This window comes from Scatophagus argus, chromosome 1 (genome assembly GCF_020382885.2).
Source record: "Scatophagus argus isolate fScaArg1 chromosome 1, fScaArg1.pri, whole genome shotgun sequence".
NCBI lineage: Eukaryota > Metazoa > Chordata > Actinopteri > Scatophagidae > Scatophagus > Scatophagus argus.
Genome location: NC_058493.1, coordinates 20,353,216 through 20,372,100, shown reverse-complemented (window position 1 = coordinate 20,372,100; position 18,885 = coordinate 20,353,216). Strand labels below are relative to the sequence as shown.

Here is an 18,885-nt window from a genome sequence, read left to right as displayed (position 1 = left end):
TATTTTTTTATTCAACTTTTCATTTCATATTTTTTTTATACCCTACCTATTGCTCCCGGTATGACAATAAAAGTTCCTTGATCTTTGATCGTTACATAGTTCGAACTGATATGGTAACATATAAAGCCATAATAGCTGAAATCACATGCTATGTTTTTGTTCTGTTGAATGCATGATTATCAATATGTATAAAACGAAATCGTAAAAGACCATTATTGTCCATTTACGTAAACATGTAACCCTTTAACATATAGATCACATAGATCAGATTTTCATTTTGGGTGTGTCTATCAGTTAAACATCAATGTAATATTTGCCAAAAGTTAAGTTCCTAGGCTGCTTATCATTATTTCTAATAATATTTATGATAGGTTAAACTGATTCATAGATTTCTCTTCCTGTAAATGCGATGTCTAGTCCAAAGATTTGAACACTCACCTTCTGAGCATGCCAGGACAGTCAGGAGGGTTGACTGATCAAAACAACACTTTTGTCAGCATATATAGAGGCTTTAAATTAAACTTTGTTACTGCGCAGTATACAGTACAAAAGATTCAAAGAAGAAGAAGAAGAAGAATCAGCTTTATTGACAGTATATATATTTTTACATACACACACTGAATTTGTCTTCTGCATTTGACCCATCCTTAGTTGAACACACACATGCAACACCCGGCAAATTACATGCAGTGCAACACACACACGAGCACACGAGAAGCGCGGGGAGCATATTTGGGGGTTAAGTGCCTTGCTCAAGGGCACATCAGCCAGCTAATGGAGGGGGGGGGGGGGGGGGCATTTTTCGGATTAATCACTCCACCACACCCAAATTTTTCCTGCCCGCCGGTGGGAGAATCGAACCGATGACCCTCCGATCACAAGCCGCTTCTCCAACCTCTAGACCATGTAGCATCTCAGCCAGTTGCAAACTGACACCAACTCTTTAAAAAGGTCCATGATTTATCAGTTTCCTCTCAGGTGTGTTTTGATAGCTCACTCCTAATCAACTTTCCTCTTTTTAGAAACAAGAGAATGACTGTTTTGGCAAAAAATAAATGTTTGAATGCTTCTACAGAGAGTTATAAGATCTGGACAGCTGATATTCTCCATGAAGCTTACAAACTGTGTTTGGAATAATAGAATAATGAGGATTTAAGTACATCAGAAATCTGAATTCATCAGCTCGCAGTCCATATGTGAAGAGCTACTTGTTCCTGCTTAAGAAATATCATTTAGTGTCTCGCTAAATCCTAAGACTTAAAATTTTAATTAGCTATGGGTGGAGCAGGAGACAGCACAAGTTATGTCCGACAGCACCACTGTGCAAGTTATGTCTTCTATCTGATTTCACTTAATGGAGCTTTTGAATATGTCCTGTCTTGCTTGTGCGTGTTTTTATGTCCTCATGTTTCCTGTTGTTTATATACCTGCTTTGAAAGCACTCTGCTTTAATGGCAAGTGCAGTATAAATAACATTTACCGGTATCATATTACATTCTGTCCGTTTCCTCTGTAATGACCCAATTTCCTCACAGCGATGTTTGAAGCTTAACTCAATAATCCAGCCTTTACGTGGTAGAATTAAAAAGAAACTAATAGCATCTCTACATTCAACATAAGATGTTTTGCACAGTGTTTCATGTCACCATGACCCCAAAAGGCTTAAAGGAGAGAGGATAAGGGCACAAAAAGGAAGAACTGTACAAGGCCATAAAAAGCATTGCAGACTTGGATCCAATAAAGTCCACTTTCTAGGTGTGAACTAAAACAACCTCTCTCCAAATTGAAAAAAAAATCATAGATAGAATAGGTCTTACATCCTAAAGCAGTCTCTAACAAAACTGTACTTTGACAGCAGTTCAAGCCAACACATGAACATGATTTCATTGCTTTGATTTGATTTTATAGATTTGTAATTTTATGGATGTGTTATTCACTCTATGTAATCATTTGAAGGCCATTACTAATAGAATTCGCAGAATGGTCCCCTTCACCACATCTGACAGAGAGCTTTTATATGTTTATATGAAGGATTCTGTAAATTGAAAGTGGAGGATGGATCTTGACCTTTGCAAGGTCACAATATCTCTTATCCACATTTTAAAAGTACCATACATGTACTTAAGTTGTATAATTTCATCTGCTGATGAAGTTTGCTCATACGTAAACCCAGAGTTAAATTTTTTGCCTCCTTCATTGACTACCGTCTAATTTCTCATGTTGTATAAATGTGGACATGTCACATACTGTAATTACTAAATAACTGAGGTGGTGAAGATTAAAATGCAGCTGATGATTAAACTCTTGTATTGTTGCTCTTGAATACTGGTGATCCGATGGACAAGCTAAATCCAGCAGAGTCTGCGCTGGTAGAAACTTAATTGCGTTCATCATCGGCTTTAAAAATGAGTGTCTGAGATTTTGAGGAATCGAGACACACCTGCAGGACGACAATAAGAAACCTGTCTACAGTTATGACCACATAAACAGGGATGTGAATAACCACGTTTCTCATGCTCCAATGCTATATCCCAAATGTGATCAAAACAAAGCCTTAGCTGTGTTATTGATTTGCTTTTTTTTTTATTATGTAAAGTAATTCCACGCAGCTGGTTGATTTAGTCTTTGGGTTCTTTAAACTGAGTTACAGTAAGTCTGAGTCAGTCCACGTATGGTTTGCCAAAAAGGTTGTGGTTTGCCCAGAGATGATGTCAAGGCTTTTTTAAACGTGGGTGTGAATCACCTTTATGTCCTGTGAAAGCAGAGCAGAGGAGCGAGGGAATGCAAGATCCAGCTGAGGTTTGGACCAAAAGGAAGGAAAAAAAAACAAAACTTGTGTAAATAAAACTTTTGAGAAGCAAAGACAAACACATAGCCACTAATTCAGGTTTTAGTTGTTAGGGTAAATGCTCCTTAAAAGACATTAACTGTTGGCCTACCATTCTGCTCAAACTGAAATACCTCGGTTTGACCCTAGAAGATGAATCCCTGTGAAGTTGGTGAATCCCAGACATTTCCTCTGCTGTCACCATGAGGTTAATATTTGTGGTTTTGAGTGAATCTTGACAATATCGGATGGACGTTAGCATGCTCACACCGTTACACAGCATGTTAACACCACCATTATGTACTGCTGGTATTAGCATTTAGCTCAAAGCCCCGCCATGTCAATGTACACTCTCACACAGCCGCTAGCAGGGCTGCAAAGTAGATTAATAGTCTTGTTGATTGACAAACAGTCCCTTGTTTTAGCATGAGGCATCCTCCCGTTGAACAAATATACTAATCTAAATTCATTAAGGCTTACTGTGGATCAAAATATTGAGGGTGTGTAAAAATAAATCCTGATGACTAAGTTGATGTGTTCCACGCCCCAGAACAATATGACTGTTAAGAACAAATCAGACTCGGTTCAGGTCTCATCAGATGTTGCTGTCTGGAAACCATAAAACTGTGCAACAAAAGCCAAAATACATCACTAAATAAAACAACAGTGTTGTGTTTATAATTCAGACATGGAATACATACTCAAACAGGCGTCTTTAATGTGGCTATGAAATTTACTCGAATATTACATGTCTTTGGGAAAAGTACAAGAGGTTACCTTCGAATAAATCATCTCAGTACAATGCAGCCTTGTTGAACTAAAGTACAAACACACACGGTCACTGTACTCTCTCTAAAAAAAACAAAAACCCACAACCTTTACTCAGCTTATTCTTGAATATTACAATAATCATCTATAAGCACTGAATACAAATGCAGTTAATATTAACCAGCTATGGGCATGGTATTTGAAATACACAATAAAATGTACCCTAAGTCAGTGAAGGATAAAGTCCATTGCCAGGCCATTCTGAACTTCAGAAACAACAAACATAAAATTAAGACATGACGGGTCCCGATTAGAGGGCAACTTAAGAAATATTAATGTGATGTGAGTTTTTCAACATCTGCAAGCAAATTACACTTAAAAAAAGGATGAATACAAACCCTGTAAGACAACAATCCATTTTAACCGAACATAATGATTTACAGGATCTCTTTCATTGCACATTCCAAAGGTGTAATCGTTCAGCGAGTCCACAGGAAACGACATCCTGATAAGTCCACCTTAACACATCTTCAAACTACCATTCTTTCGATCTGCTGCAACAAAACAAGGGACATAAATATTTCGGTCTGAGACATTCAGACAAACATTCAGTTGCATCAACATTCAGCTGCCACACTGTCTCGTCTTTATGGCTACACAATGATTTCACTGAGACCATGATTTTCATATGTTCATCAATTTACATTAGTCTCCGCATCCAAATTAGTACTGGAGTTTCTGGATAATGTCTCACTTATTCCTTTTATGCACGAGATGAACATGATGTAAGACTAAAGTGCCACGATCGATTTAAGTTGTAAAAATCGTCCTTGCTGTAGGCCAGCCAGTCGCTCGTTCAACAGCCTCAGCATCATAACTGTGCAGCCTCAGACTAGCCTTTAAATTCTCATTCCTTAATTATGTTATTATATAAATCTGAGCTAAATTCACATACGATAAAGCTCTTTTATCTTGAAGACAGAAAACTAGTATTTTGTGTGTTTGTCAATTGATCATAAGTGAAAATGTGGGCCATTTCTCTGCTGTGTTTACAAACTTCAATGAACATTAATGACTTAAACTGCGTCGATATCAACCAGTCCATCAATCTGAGATCTCCTTCTGTTTGCAGTTTGAATCTTTCTAATGTTAACTACTGACTGTAGAGACTATTACTGTGTTGTCAAACACAGTGATTTCCAGAATGATTTTTGCGTCTCTTGTCAATATTTAAACAATTACTCCTGCCAATGTAATTTCGTGGAGCTCAAAATGTTGGAAAATATGTAACTATGCAGATCAGAGATTTCCCTGCTGAGTTTGGCAAGGCCTGGTTTGCCCGCAAGATGGAAACAAGTTTGTTAGAATAAAAAAATTATTCCATAAGAAGCAAGTTCATTAGCAAGGGTGATTCACTGAAGTGATATATGAAGTGATCACTGCCAAAATTTATCAGTATTTGGCTGCAAAATCTGTTAATTTCATGTCTTTCAACTTTGCAGCTCCTTCATTAGAATAAAAGTGCATCAGTAGGATAAATGTACAAATTTATGACATCCACAGTTAAAGTTTCTCTCTCCCATTTGTTTTGCAATACAACACTCTGATATTTACAATTGCAATAAATGGGTCAGGCAATGCAGAAATATAGTTACTGTACATTCCACAAAAATACATTAAAACATCACTCTGGTATATTTATATACATAGTATATACAGACTACGAAGATTGTGGCCAAAGTAAATCATCATGTCAGAAATAGCTGTCCATTGAAAAGGAGAGATGAGGCTGTCTTTAGCTTTGTGCATATCAGGACAGACAAAGAGCCAGTTCTACAATTCCAGATGAGATGCACTGACTAACAAAGACATCAAATACAAACACAATGAAAGGAGGCAGGAGATGACACATGGAGACCAAAACACAAAAACCGTAGTTAGTCAATATGTAATCCTTTTGCACTATGTGATCAACCGCTCAATCTATAATAAAGCATAGGGTGAATGTCCCTCCTTAATGAAATGTTCTTATTCTTGTAGCGTCACCATGTGTCATTAACACGGTTAAAAAGTGTCAGAAAACAAAGAAAGAAAAACTCAGAAATTCTACATAACAGTTAATCATGGCAATCGCTGTGATTTTAAAGGTTCTATTTGCATTTTGAACAAATAACTACTTGTTATGTAAAGGTTATGCAGTAATGGCGTCCTGAGCAGTCCCCACTCCCACTGAGCATCTTGTAACTGGAGCTTCTCTGTCCTTTGTTCTGTTCTTCAGGCCAGAAGCACATGCATGTTAGTGCATGAGACCTGCGAGCTGCTAAAGGGCTCCAGCTTGACTCAGAAGTGGCTTTTCGTCTCTCCGATGTGTAAATAACTTGATGAGAACACAATTTTACACATCTGTTTCCTTTAGGGACCAGCTTGAGCAGACATGATAGCTAACTGCCACCAATATTATGAATGATATTATGCTGTTTATAGCACAATTAACTTAATATCAACAAAACATCTTAGCTTATAATGGTGAGTATCCCCATCAAATTCATGCACTCTGTGTTTTTCCATTTTCTAAACTTCTATACTGCCTGACCTTATTTTGCTTTCAGTGTGGTGATGATGATCTGCTGAATGAATTGCTTTGTCAAGTTACTTTACACAAATGAAACTCTGTATCTGACTGTAATTGTAATTTCTGATTTAGAGGCATTTGTACTTATCCCCACTCATCACACGCTGAAATGTGTATGTTATCTGTCTGCATATAATATGATAAAGACAAGCTGTGTAAAGAAAATAACCCTCACATTTATTACCATTTATCCCCAATAAATGCCAGACATTCCCAATAATTCACCCCTGAAAACTCCCAAAACACCACACCTAGCCAGTCTGCAGGGTATCATTAAACAAGGTGCTAAATGTCATAAGTGACAGCAAACAAATACATTTAGATATAAATATACATATAAATATAAAAATTGTATACATGCGTGAACGGCATGGCAGAGTTGGAATCAATTTTACATGTTTCCATCACATCAAAACTCAAAGTTATGTAATTTCTTCACGCCCTCGGGGAGAAAAACACAAATGCATAATAGCATTGCCTGGGAAAGGGCACCTTTCCTCAATGAGAGATGAGGGGTGTTTCAAAAAACATATTTCTCAAAGTGACACACATACTCACACACTCACAATAACCTGGACACAACTTGAATCTTCTCACAGGGCTCTACCAGGTAGGCATCATATCTGGGAACCAGACGCGACCCAAGTGCTTTGACACCTCCCAGTGGATATCATCAAGCCCGTAGCGGTGATCCGGGACGAGAACCTCCTCCATGATGGATAGCTGCGTCAGCCTGTCTCCACACATCTTGACAAATTCCACGAAAGCGCTGCAGGACACCTCGCACTCTCCCAAACCGATAGCGGACAGCTGCGTGCAGCGTTGGGCAATGCGGATCAGCTCTTCATCCAGCGGCCGCAGCCCATTGGCGCACACCACCAGCTCGACCAGACGCGGGCAAGTGAGCCCGACGCGACCCAGCACATCTTTACTGACAGAGCGGCCGAAGTACAGATGCGTAACAGGGATTTCATCGCGGAAGAAAGGGCCAAACTCATCCTCATAGAGGAAGAAGTACATGACCAGATTGAATTTTGGAGAGTGGCGCACCATGGCATCCCAGCTGCTCTTCTTGATGGTGTGAAACTGCTGGCCGGGATTTTCGCTGATCACATCGATGCGAAGGTGCTCAAGATGAACGTGCTTCTCTGAGGAGAGGGCGAGGAGAAGTTCATCACTCAGCAAATGATAGTTGAGAGCCAGTTCTCTCAGGCCGTGGCACTGATCAGCCACACACAGGATGCCTGGGACAGAGAGAAAAGTAAGTCATAGGAGACTATAGACGTACACAGCCTGTTTGAGGCGGAGCAGAGAGAAAAAGATGAAGTAATGTTGGAGTAATGTTGTAATGTTGGCCCACAGCCTTTAGACTCTTGTTTGCTGAGAGATTTATTGCATTAATGTGTCATCACAACTTAATTAAAAACTCTAAAATATCTGCATTTTGATATCAGTGTCCCCTCACATCTACATTTATTCAATCTTTCAAGTAATTTTGGTCCAGTTAACTCCTCGACTGTTAATACATGCGCTTATCTATATTCCTTTAACCTCCCCCAGATGCACCTAAATCGTTAACAGCTGCTAAAAACATCACAGGGCAGAACTGATGTTCCAGAGAGTAATAATAATAATTCAATCATCCATCCATCCGTTTTCTACACCTGCTTTATCCGTCAGGGTTGCAGGGGGGCTGGAGCCGATCCCAGCTGACTACGGGCGAGAGGCAGGGTACACCCTGGACTGGTCTGACACACAAAGACAGACAACCATACACACGCACACACTCACACCTAGGGGCAATGTACAGTAGCCAGTTAACCTAATGTGCATGTTTCGAACCTGGAACCCTCTTGCTGCGTGGCCTAATTCAATCAATTAATCATTATTAACCAGCAAGAACCCTAATACCTATCAATCCTTCTATTTGTCTATACCTGCAGGTGAAACATGAGGGCAGCTACTCATTTTAAGCAGTTTGAGGGTGTCGCTGTTATTGGCCACCAGAACTTTGAGGGAGGGGTCATCCACAGGTGTGTCATCAATCTTCAGGGAGGATAAGGATTTGGAGTTGACAAAAACCACTGTCAGAGCTGAAATGAAGTGTGACTGTTGAACAGAGCAAAAGAGAGAAACAATACGTCATCGCTTTTCCTTAGTAAACAAAATCCTTGTTTCATTTATCAAGACATTAATGAGATTTCAACATGTAGTTAGCGACTGCAGTCTACTTCCATTGCACATTTGCTTTGCGGTGAAATTGCTACATGCCTACAGTATGTTACAGTTCAGTGAAACTCATGTCTGAGCAATGTAATCACGATAATAAAGTAAATTTTGTAATACCACAATTGTAGCAGTGATCTAAAGCTTGTGGCACTAGGTGACTGTCAAGATAATGCAGCATCTAAGCTCTGGCTCTAGATAAAGCCACAGAGAAATAAGGATCTTGCTGAGGCTTACCTTGGGCAGCTCCATAAAGCTGGGCCTGGCTGTGGAGATGAGCCCCAGTGTTTTCAATGAACAGTTCACGAGCTGAGAGAGGATGTCGCACGCTGCCTCTGCAGACTCTCTGCTGCTGTCCACCTGAGCAGCACAGGGAAAGAGAACAAAAAGCCAGGGACACTTTAACTTGAACAGAAGAATTCATGTCACCTCGTATTAACCTTTCTAGCCACGAACCCAGTTCATACCTTGAAGCTGACATACTGCAGATGGTTGGAGTGCCTTTTAATTATCTGTTTGATGAGGTCTGGGTGTGTAGCCTTCAGATAGGAGCTGGCTGGCTGGTTCAACTCAAATTCAAAGCAGCGCCACAGCTCCGGCATGTGAAAAGCCTGATTCCAGCCCCGGCACACCTATGACAACACCAATTAAATCAAAATAAGGTAAGATGAGACTGTATTGATCCCTGAGGGGAAATTTATACATTCTTCATCTGGTTAAGCTTAACTAAAAAGCTAACAGCAAACTGAATAATTTGAGCACTTAGTGCTTAGGAAAATCTTTTGCAATGAAATCTTATTTCCAATTAGCATTATTTTAGAAAGAAAGCTTGTGGCCAAAAGCTGCTTGTAGAATCCCTAGGCAGGCTGACAAAATGTGACTCACGGGAGAGAACAGAAACCTTTGATTTACCCACAGACAAATGGTCTCTCTCTCCACAAATGCTGAGAGAAAAAAAAAACCTGTTGCAACAGAAAAACATCCTGTATGAGTGCATGCTGGTGTGTTTATTCTGTCCTGGTTCACTGTTAAGAGCCTGCCTAGTTATTTCACGTAGGCCAAGATAAATACTGCAGTCTGAAATAAGATCAATGAAAGGACAATAACTTATGACAGTGCTGCGCCACAGCTAGGAGCCACCCAAGATAAAAGCTATCTGACCATTTAGAATGAGCCACAAGTAGCACTGCCTCACTCATGGCTCATTATGACACAGGTACCTGAGAGGCGTAGGCCCTATCCAGGAGAGGCAGGTACTGGAAGATGAGGAGCAGAATCTCCTGTGGCAGACACTCCCAGCGGGCTCCCTCCTCCTTCAAATCTTTCTCCCTCCTCTGCTTACAGGACCGTTTAGGAGTCTCCTGAGACTCACCGCTGGTGCCGCCTCCGTCTTCCTGCTCAATCCCTTGAAGACCTCGTTTCATCCTGAGTAAACAGAGGAGGAGTTAACAAAATCCAGACGAGTGGGCAGAGTTAACTTTGTGGAGAAAGGAACTCTAGATTAGTGGTATTAATTATGCAGCGCCTCTTCATCACCAGACCTGACAGGCTTGACAGACGAAATGTTATCCCTTTTATCCTGTTACTACCAAGCTTACAGTTACTGTCTGGTAGACTGGCGCATACTGACACATTCTGAAAAGTGTGTAAAATTATACATGCTTGCGGAGCTGCAACCATTTCCAAATTCAAATAATCCATTATTTATTTCTTGATTCATTTCTTAGCCCATGAATTTTCTTCAATAATGACAGAAATCCAATGCGCAATGATATGAAACAGAGTAAAGTGGCAAAATGTCACACGAACGATGCAACAACCTTCAAAATTACTTCACGACAATTAACTTTTTTTAAATTACCACTCTTTAATTTTCTTAAGACAAATCAACCAGTTGTGCCACTTTGTTGGGTGTTTGACAGCTATACACTCCTAGCAAAAATATCAGCAGTAGATATCACATTAGATTATTATTATTATTATCATCATGCAAAGAATAATGGCGTGGTATAGTTAGGAAAGCGGTACCTGAGATAATACTACACACCGCGAAGCTGTACAAAAAGTAAATTCCTGCCTGTCAAAAGCGTCAACAACCAGGAGCGTTTCTGCTGGCTCAGCTCAGAGAATGAAAACATTGTAAAGGAGGACACGCCTCCCTCCGCCTCTACCAACACCGCCGCCTGATCAGCCTGATGTACAGTAAACAAGCTAAAAGTTAGCTTCTGCTCGCACGAACTACACGTAATGTCACATTTACGCACACAAATAAACCGATGCTGGAGACGTTAAGACAACACGGACGGTTACTTTACAAGCGAAACACGTCGCACAACAGTTAGCTTAGCCGAGCCAGGCGCTGCATCTAGCAAACAAGTTGTAACCTTAGCTAACATAAACATTGTATAAATACATTAGTAAAACACATGGTCTAGGTTATCTGCACTTACTGGCACTGCGCACCTCTTACCTGGCTTTCACCTCCGTCGGCTGTTTATCTGAAAAGGCGATCACTCAACGTCAACCGGGACCGACACAAGAAAACTGCGTTCGAGCTAGCCGACCGATCAAACACATTGGACCATAGGACAGCACGGTGTGTCAAGAGTTAGCGAACACCGACTAAAAGCTGATAAAGCAAGTCTTTCAAACGTGTTTTCGTTTTCCGTGCGCCTGACCTACTTTCGCTCAACAACTCCGCTTCGGCAGTTTGCTTGTCAGTTAAAGATGGCGTTTGTGTTGCTGCTTCGAGAAGAGTGAGTGGGCTGGTCGGCCTGCAGTTGCAGTGAACTGTCGGCAGGGGGTGGTAGAGGTATAATATTTCATTTCTTCAACTCAGGTTTCATCATTATTTCAAGAAAAGATAATATATAATAATAAATATAATATAATTCAGCAAAATGTGTGTCAGTAAGAACAATATTTTTTAAACAAGCATGCATATACAAATATATAAAAATATATAAAAAAACAACAAATTAATTGTATACAATACATCCAGAAATAAATTTATTTGGCATTCAAGAGATATACTCATTGTACTGTAAAAGGACAATATGACAAAGAGGTTAAACATCTGGTTTAATATACAATACGTGACTAAAAAAAAGTCCAATATCTTGCCGCAATAAAGGTGGAGATAATCAGTTTACACTTAAATCAGTGTCAAACAATAATAACATAGTCTTGTTATGAATTATATCATTGTAACCCAAAATGTTTTGGCCATCAATTTATGTACATATGTAAAATGATCAGGGGCAGATTTAACCTATTTGGGGTTGCGAGTTTGATGTCGCTTTTCCCCACATCCTGACAATCTTTAAAACTGATGACATCAGTTCATATTGGAGGTGCTGTACGACCTTAACCTGTATTAGTCAGAGTTTTGTATCCTCATTCAATCTACAAGTCTGAGTCTTTTGCCATGTCTGGACAATTAAATGAACCTTGAATATTGCTTCAAGTTGCTTCAAATGAATTCTAAAACATATTTTAGAATTACACCTAGAATTAGCTTAAACATAGAATTTCAGCAGCATTGTTCATATTTGTAAATCAATACATTTACACTTAAACAGATTATTTGTGATGAGTCCAGCGTTCATCATCTCAGCTCTGTCAGTCAGGACAAACCGAGAGCCAAGGTCTCACACAGGTAGTGCCGCGCACCACCACAAACAATGTCATCCCAGGAGTTTAGCCAGTCTTTATTCCCAACTTCTCCTGGTGGGACAATTGCCACGCAGTCCTGTCCTGCCTGGTCTTTGTCCCAAGAGGCCATAGCATTATTTGGCTCCATGTGCCTCCAGTAAATGACATCTGACTTGACTCTGTCGCCATTGATCCAGATGAAGGTGCCTTCCCTGACCATGTCCTGCAACCCAATCCATGCTGAATGGAAGTTTTCTTCAGGGTGGTGCTGTACAAACTCTACAGTCATGTTGGTCAAGAATGCCTGGTCTTCAGCATTCAGAACAACAGCCAGGTCACCTCCCAACTCATGACAGTCGCTGCGAGCAGCCTCCCACGTCTTTGCCTCTTTGGACAGGAAGAAGCAGCGTGAAGCGTGCTCAGTCCAGCCAGGCAAGCAGCGTGAACACCCCAGTGTTGTCTTGTTGCAGAATCTCCAGAGGAAGGAGAGTTTGTCAGAGAACAGGATTGAACGCTGGTGTTGATTTTCTGCTTCCAGCTGCATGGATTTTTGCCGTTCATTGTCTAAAAGCAGGCTCAACTGCTTGCTCTCTGCAGACTTCAAGGTGATGAGGTGCTGTGATTCATTCAGGAGCAGGTTCAGCTGTCTGTTCTCCTCTTCCAAAAGGTTACAGTTTTCCAGAGTTGAATTTAGAAACATGTTAAGCTTTTTGTTCTGCAATCCCAACTCTGTCTTCTCTTGAATTGTGTTGTCCAAGAGCAGGCTCAGCTGTGTTTTTTCTTGTGACGTGTCCTTTAAGAGCAGACTCAGCTGTGAGTTTTCCGAAGACAACAGTGTAAGGTTGTACAGACTTGAATTCAGAAACATGTTAAGCTCTTTGTTTTCCTCTACCAACTGTGTCTTTTCTTGCAGTGTGTCCTTCAAAAGTAGGCTCAGTCGTGAATTTTTAGCCAACAATAAGGTAATGTTGTACAGAGTTGAATTTAGAAAAACACTGAGCTCTTTGTTATCCACTTCCAACTCTGTCTTTTCTTGCAGTGTGCTGTTCAAGAGCTGATTCAGCTGTGTTTTTTCTTGTGATGTGTCCTTCAAGAGCAGACTCAACTGTGAATTTTCTGAAGACAACAACATAAGGTTGTACAGACTTGAATTCAGAAACATGTTAAGCTCTTTGTTCTCCTCTACCAACTCTGTCTTTTCTTGCAGTGTGCTGTTCAAGACCTGGTTCAGCTGTGTATTTTCAGCAGACGACAAGGTGAGGTTGTACAGAACTGAATTTAGAAATGTGTTAAGCTCTTTGTTCTCCACTTCCATCTGGATCTTGTCTTGCAATGTATTGTTCAAGAGCGAGCTTAACTGTGTTTTTTCCCGCAGTGTGTTGTCCAAGAGCAGGCTCAGCTGTGTTTTTTCTTGTGATGTGTCCTTCAAGAGCAGGCTCAACTGTGAATTTTCCAAAGACAACAAGGTTAAGTTGTATAGAGTTGAATTTAGAAACATTTTAAGGTCTTTGTTCTCCACTTCTAAATGTGTTTTCTCTTGAAATGTGTTTTTCAAGAGCAGACTCAGCTGTGTTTTTTCAGCAGACAACAAGGTAAAGTTGTACAGACTTGAATTCAGAAATATGTTAAGTTTATTGTTCTCCGCTTCCAAATGTGTTTTTTCTTGCAGTGTGCTGTTCAAGAGCAGGCTCATCCATGAATTTTCAGCAGACAACAATGTAACATTGTTCAGAGTTGAATTTAGAAACATATTAAGCTCTTTGTTCTCCACTTTTAACTGTGCTTTGTCTTGCAATGTGTTGTTCAAGAGCAAACTTAGCTGTGCTTTTTTTTGCAGTGTGCTGTTCAAGAGCAGGCTCAGCTGTGTTTTCTCTTGAGATGTGTCCTTCAAGAGCAGGCTCAGCTGCGTATTTTCAGCAGACAACAATGTCAAGTTGTTCAGGGTTGAATTTAGAAACATGTTAAGCTCTTTGTTCTCCACTTCTAACTGTGTTTTTTCTTGCAATATGGTCTTCAAGAGCAGACTCGGCCGTGTGTTTTCAGCAGACACGGTGAAATTGTACACTGTTGCATTTATGAGCAGCTTCATTTGGTCATACTCATTTTCCACGAGAGTGAAGTTTATGTAAGTAGAGTTAAGAAGTTGCTTCAGCTGATCGTTTTCTATTTTAAACTGCTTGGTATTATTCCATGCAGTGAATATCTCCTCTTCCATATGTTGTAATTCCGCTCTCAGACTTTGCTGTTTACTTATCTGACTAAATAGGACGACAGTCTCACCAAAAAAAAGCAAGAGCAAAATCCCAATCAAAATAGCTTGCCAGGTGGATTTCAGTCTCTTTATGAAACTGTTTTGAGTATCTTCTTTCTGCGTTTCATCTTCAACCTCTGCGGCAGTTTCTTTTGGTTCCTCATCAAAATTTTCACAAAAACTAAGAGCAAAAAAGAAAAGGGGTCAAGAATGTTATTGTAAGCAAGAGTTTCTAAAACCACACCGTGAGGTAAATACCAGATTTCCATTGCAAACTGGTCCTAATGAATTTTAAAAAATGATAATTGTATGTTCTCAAAATCCACATATTTTCATTTTCATTATCAGTCAGCGGGCAAAACACATGTGATACATTCCACTTCCACAATATTACAATGACAAAACTGAAATCATCCTGTTCACAACACCCAATTATTTCAGTCAGATGGTCCACAATCTTAAAGCCCTATCAAATTACTGTGAGTGCGGGAACCCAAACTCTTGAATTAACTGCTTTGATTTGCTAAAGCTATCACTGCTTTAAAATCCCATCTTAAAACATTATTCATGAATTCAAGGTTATTCCATTTTATTTATTTACTTATTTTTTATTATCATTGTTTTATTGTAGGCTATATGTTATCATCCAATATTCACACCCTCACAGATTTCTATACATTATGTAATCCATTCACAACACTCCAAACATCCAAATACTAAATTACAGAAGGCCTACTCTCGATTTTATTACCTCACTTGGATATCCTCTGTGTCACTCATATCTTCTCCGTTTCAGTGCTTTTCGTCTGTATTTTTTCTTAAGTAGACTACATTTCACGAGATGGCACTGTCTGCTTCTGAACGTAGCAAACGTTTGATATTAAAACTCATAATTTTCTTCCTGTGGTTGCCATAGCAATATTCAGCGAACGGGAATCACCGGGACGAGATCGCGTTGCTCACGTTACGCGAGATTTGGTGTTAATTGCTAACGTAAACAATTAGCCACGCCGTTTTCACCAGTTTAGCTTTCTTTCTTTTCTCTTTTTTATGTGAAAGCGAGAAAGTGGAAGCAGGAGTAATACAGCAATACTCTCGCCTGTTATGTTTTATCATTAAAGTGACTTTGCAGGTATTCCTTAACAGGCCCTGTCTGTGCTTATCTGTCATCTGCCGTATATGGCAACGGTCAAGATGTGAGCCTTGTGCCAAGCTAGCAAGAAATTAGCAGCGGTGGAAAACAACTAAGTAACGTAACCAGACAATAAAGAATGATTAATTTTTGACATGACACTCTGTTGTTCATTAAAGTGCCCAAAGGTAATAAAACCATGTACAACAATACTATAACTGTTTTGGGTTTTGCTACAGTTGTCTAAAACTAGCACTAGAAACTGCCAAAAAATTACAGTCCTTAGAGACCTTCTGATCTAAGAGAAGTTATGACCATCAGTTGCCTGTTAATAAATTAAAATCTCGATGTTAATCTTCAGCTTTAGTAAGTGCATTCTGTTTACAATACCTTTGCTAAACTATGTTTAGTGTTAGTGTTTTATGCTATTCCTCCACTGTGAAATTTATCTTGTGCCACCTCAAGTAACACAATTTTTCAAAGTGAAATACCTTGATATAACCCACTTTTAGCAAAGAATCACTTCGACTGTCCACGCAATTTAGCTACACTTTATACATCTGCAGTTAGTTGTCTGCCTAGGAACTAAACTGCACATTGTTATCTGACATATATGACATTTGAAAAGTACTGAAGCAAGACTGAAAAAAAAAATCTGCATTTCTTACCCCAATAAAGAAGACAATCAGACCATGCATAAATCAATAATAGGCCATTTGTCTTGTTATGAATTACATAAGTGTGATCCAAAATGACCATCAGCCATTAATTTATTTACATATGATCAGGACAGGTTTGGCCTATTTGGAGCCACACGTTCACACGCTCACATTTCAAATTGGATGTGTTCTGTTACCTTATTGGAGTTTGTTGTGCTTGAATGCATAGGAGGGTGTTGTATACTGTCATAGAGGCAATTCTATGATGGATCTTGTTTGGTCCTCCTGTGTGGAGCCCTCATGGCCCCCCTATAAATCGAGTTGTTTTTTCCCAAGAATTCATGTCAAACCACAAATCTTCTTTTCAATGGAATATTGCTATTTTAATTTTAAATTTATTTTAACCCTTACCTTTGATTACTTACACAACAGTTACATAGAATTTCAGCAGTATTGTTTATATTTGTAAATCACAATACACTAAAACACAGTACAGTTACACTCAAACAGATTATTTGTGATGAGTCATCATCACACATCATGTCAGTCAGGACAAACTGAGAGCCAAGGTCTCACACAGGTAGTGCTGTTTGCTATCACAAACAATGTCATCCCAGGAGTTTAACCAATACATCTCTCCAACTTGCCTTGGCGGGACAATTCCCACGCAGTCCTGTCCTGCCTGGTCTTTGTCCCAAGAGGTCCCATTATTGTTTGGCTCCATGTGCCTCCAGTAAATGACATCTGACTTGACTCTGTTGCCATTGACCCAGATGAAGGTGCCTTCTCTGACCATGTTCCGCAACCCAATCCATGCTGAATGGAAGTTTTCTTGAGGGTGGTGCTGTACAAACTCTACAGTCATGTTGGTCAAGAATTCCTGGTCTTCAGCATTCAGAACAACAGCCAGGTCACCTCCCAACACATGACAGTCACTGCGAGCCTCCTCCCACGTCTTTGCCTCTTTGGACAGGAAGAAGCAGCGTGAAGTGTGCACAGCCCAGCCAGGTGAGCAGCGTGAACACTGCAGTGTTGTCTTGTTGCAGAATCTCCAGAGGAAGGAGAGTTCGTCCAAGGACAGGATTGAACGCTGGTGTTGATTTTCTGCTTCCAGCTGCATGGATTTTTGCCGTTCTTTGTCTAACATCAGATGCAACTCTTTCATCTCTTCAGATGCCAAGACAATGATGTGCAGTGATTCATTCAGGAGCAGGTTCAGTTGTCCATTTCTCTGATGCACAAGGTTATAGTTTTCCAAAGCTGAATTTAGAAACGCATTAAGCTTTTTGTTCTCCACTTCCAACTTTTTCTTTTCTTGCAATTTGTTGTCCAAGAGCCGGCTCAGGTTTATGTTTTCAGGAGACAAGGTGAAGTTGTACAGATTTGCATTTATGAGCAGCTTCAGCAGGTCATACTGATTCCCCAGAAGGTTGAGGTCTGGATAAGTGGAGTTCAGAAGTTGCTTCAGCAGATTGTTTTCTTTTTTAAACAGGTTGGTTTTATTCCGCATAGTGAATATCTCATCTTGTATAAGCTGTAACTTTACTCTCTGACTAAAGAGGATAGCGGTCGCCCCACAAAACAGGAGCATCAAAATCCCAATCAAAACAGCTTGCCAGCAGGATCGTGGTCTCTTTATGATGTTGCTTTGAGTCTCTTCTCTGCCCGTTTCATCTTCAACTTCTGTGGCAATTTGTCTTGGTTCCTCACCAAAATTTTCATAGAAACTACCAAAAAAGGAAAAAAGAAAAAGAGGTGAAGGTCAAGAATGTTACTGTAAACAAGAGGTTCTAAAAGCACACTGTGAGGTAAATACCACATGTCAAATTGGTCATTGTGACTTCAAAAAATAATGTTCTCAAGTCCACATATTTTCATCATTATCAGATGCTTATAATCAAGTCGGTCCTACATAGTCACCAGGCAATATATAAATATCCACTGATATCAAAGCCTGGACCTCTCAAAACTTCCTCAAACAAACTTGTGTGTTTTATTCAGTTCATATTGTTTTGATGACAAGAGTAAAGAAGGTTGTTCAGTCATGTCTTTTTCAACTTTCAGATGTTAGAGCCTTGTCCATGCCTTTATGATTATTATTATTATTATTTTATTATCACTTAGTTTTCCTGTACTGGCTTCCCTTTCATCTTTGTATTGATTTTAAAATTTGTTCTGGGCCCTCAAACTCTTCAATGACTTACCTGCTGAGATTAGTCTTGATAAACCTCACATAGTATTCCTTTTCTTTAAGCCACCTTCTCAGGATCTCTGCTAACTAAGCTAATGTTTAATGTAGGTAACGTTTACTCAAGTCGTTGGTCAGCCATATAAATCAATATTCACATTTACACAGATTCCTGCACATTATTACATCCAAATACAAAACTTGCTAAAACAGTCTAAACCTTCAGAAGAGTAAGTTCATCTTGACATTACCTCACTTGGATGTCCTCACTGTCTTGCATGTCTTCTCTGTTTCACTACTTCTCACTTGTAACCCACAGTTGTTTTTGAAATTAGCAAACGTTTTAAGCGGCTTTTCTCAAGTTGCCATGGCAACCGCCACTGAATCACCGAAGCGAGATCACGGTAGTCTTGTCACGCGAGATTTGACGCTCAGAAGTCAGTTTTCTGCACTTTAAACTTTCTTTTTAGGAAAGAACTTCTGAATAATTCCTGGCTGTAATATGTTTTTCACTAAAGTATCTTGTAGGTATTTCTTACGGAGCCCGT

The 18,885-nt window shown here is 39.7% G+C and overlaps 3 protein-coding genes across 4 annotated transcripts; all 3 read right to left on the bottom strand.

The window, feature by feature from the left end:
• Positions 1-3,521: 3,521 nt before the first annotated feature.
• On the bottom strand, positions 3,522-11,239 carry LOC124060157 (F-box/LRR-repeat protein 3-like). 2 transcript variants are annotated; one of them, XM_046390774.1, is made up of 6 exons: positions 11,136-11,239; positions 9,674-9,878; positions 8,921-9,085; positions 8,691-8,813; positions 8,165-8,336; positions 3,522-7,471 (listed from the first exon to the last, which is right to left on the bottom strand). In XM_046390774.1, exons 2-6 carry the CDS (start codon positions 9,875-9,877, stop codon positions 6,831-6,833), a joined length of 1,305 nt encoding a protein of 434 aa, XP_046246730.1. In that variant the 5' UTR covers position 9,878; positions 11,136-11,239; the 3' UTR covers positions 3,522-6,830. The 2 variants fall into 2 exon arrangements, with proteins under 2 accessions (XP_046246730.1, XP_046246721.1); XM_046390765.1 differs by having other exon boundaries at positions 10,924-11,205.
• Positions 11,240-11,508: 269 nt separating this feature from the next.
• On the bottom strand, positions 11,509-15,248 carry LOC124060150 (COP1-interactive protein 1-like). The gene is made up of 2 exons (XM_046390753.1): positions 15,110-15,248; positions 11,509-14,539 (listed from the first exon to the last, which is right to left on the bottom strand). The coding sequence occupies exons 1-2, from the start codon at positions 15,136-15,138 to the stop codon at positions 12,079-12,081; spliced, it is 2,490 nt and encodes an 829-aa protein (XP_046246709.1). The 5' UTR covers positions 15,139-15,248; the 3' UTR covers positions 11,509-12,078.
• A 1,264-nt stretch (positions 15,249-16,512) lies between these two features.
• On the bottom strand, positions 16,513-18,727 carry LOC124060168 (low affinity immunoglobulin epsilon Fc receptor-like). Its single transcript, XM_046390787.1, has 2 exons — positions 18,589-18,727; positions 16,513-17,876 (listed from the first exon to the last, which is right to left on the bottom strand). Exons 1-2 carry the CDS (start codon positions 18,615-18,617, stop codon positions 16,697-16,699), a joined length of 1,209 nt encoding a protein of 402 aa, XP_046246743.1. The 5' UTR covers positions 18,618-18,727; the 3' UTR covers positions 16,513-16,696.
• Positions 18,728-18,885: the final 158 nt, after the last annotated feature.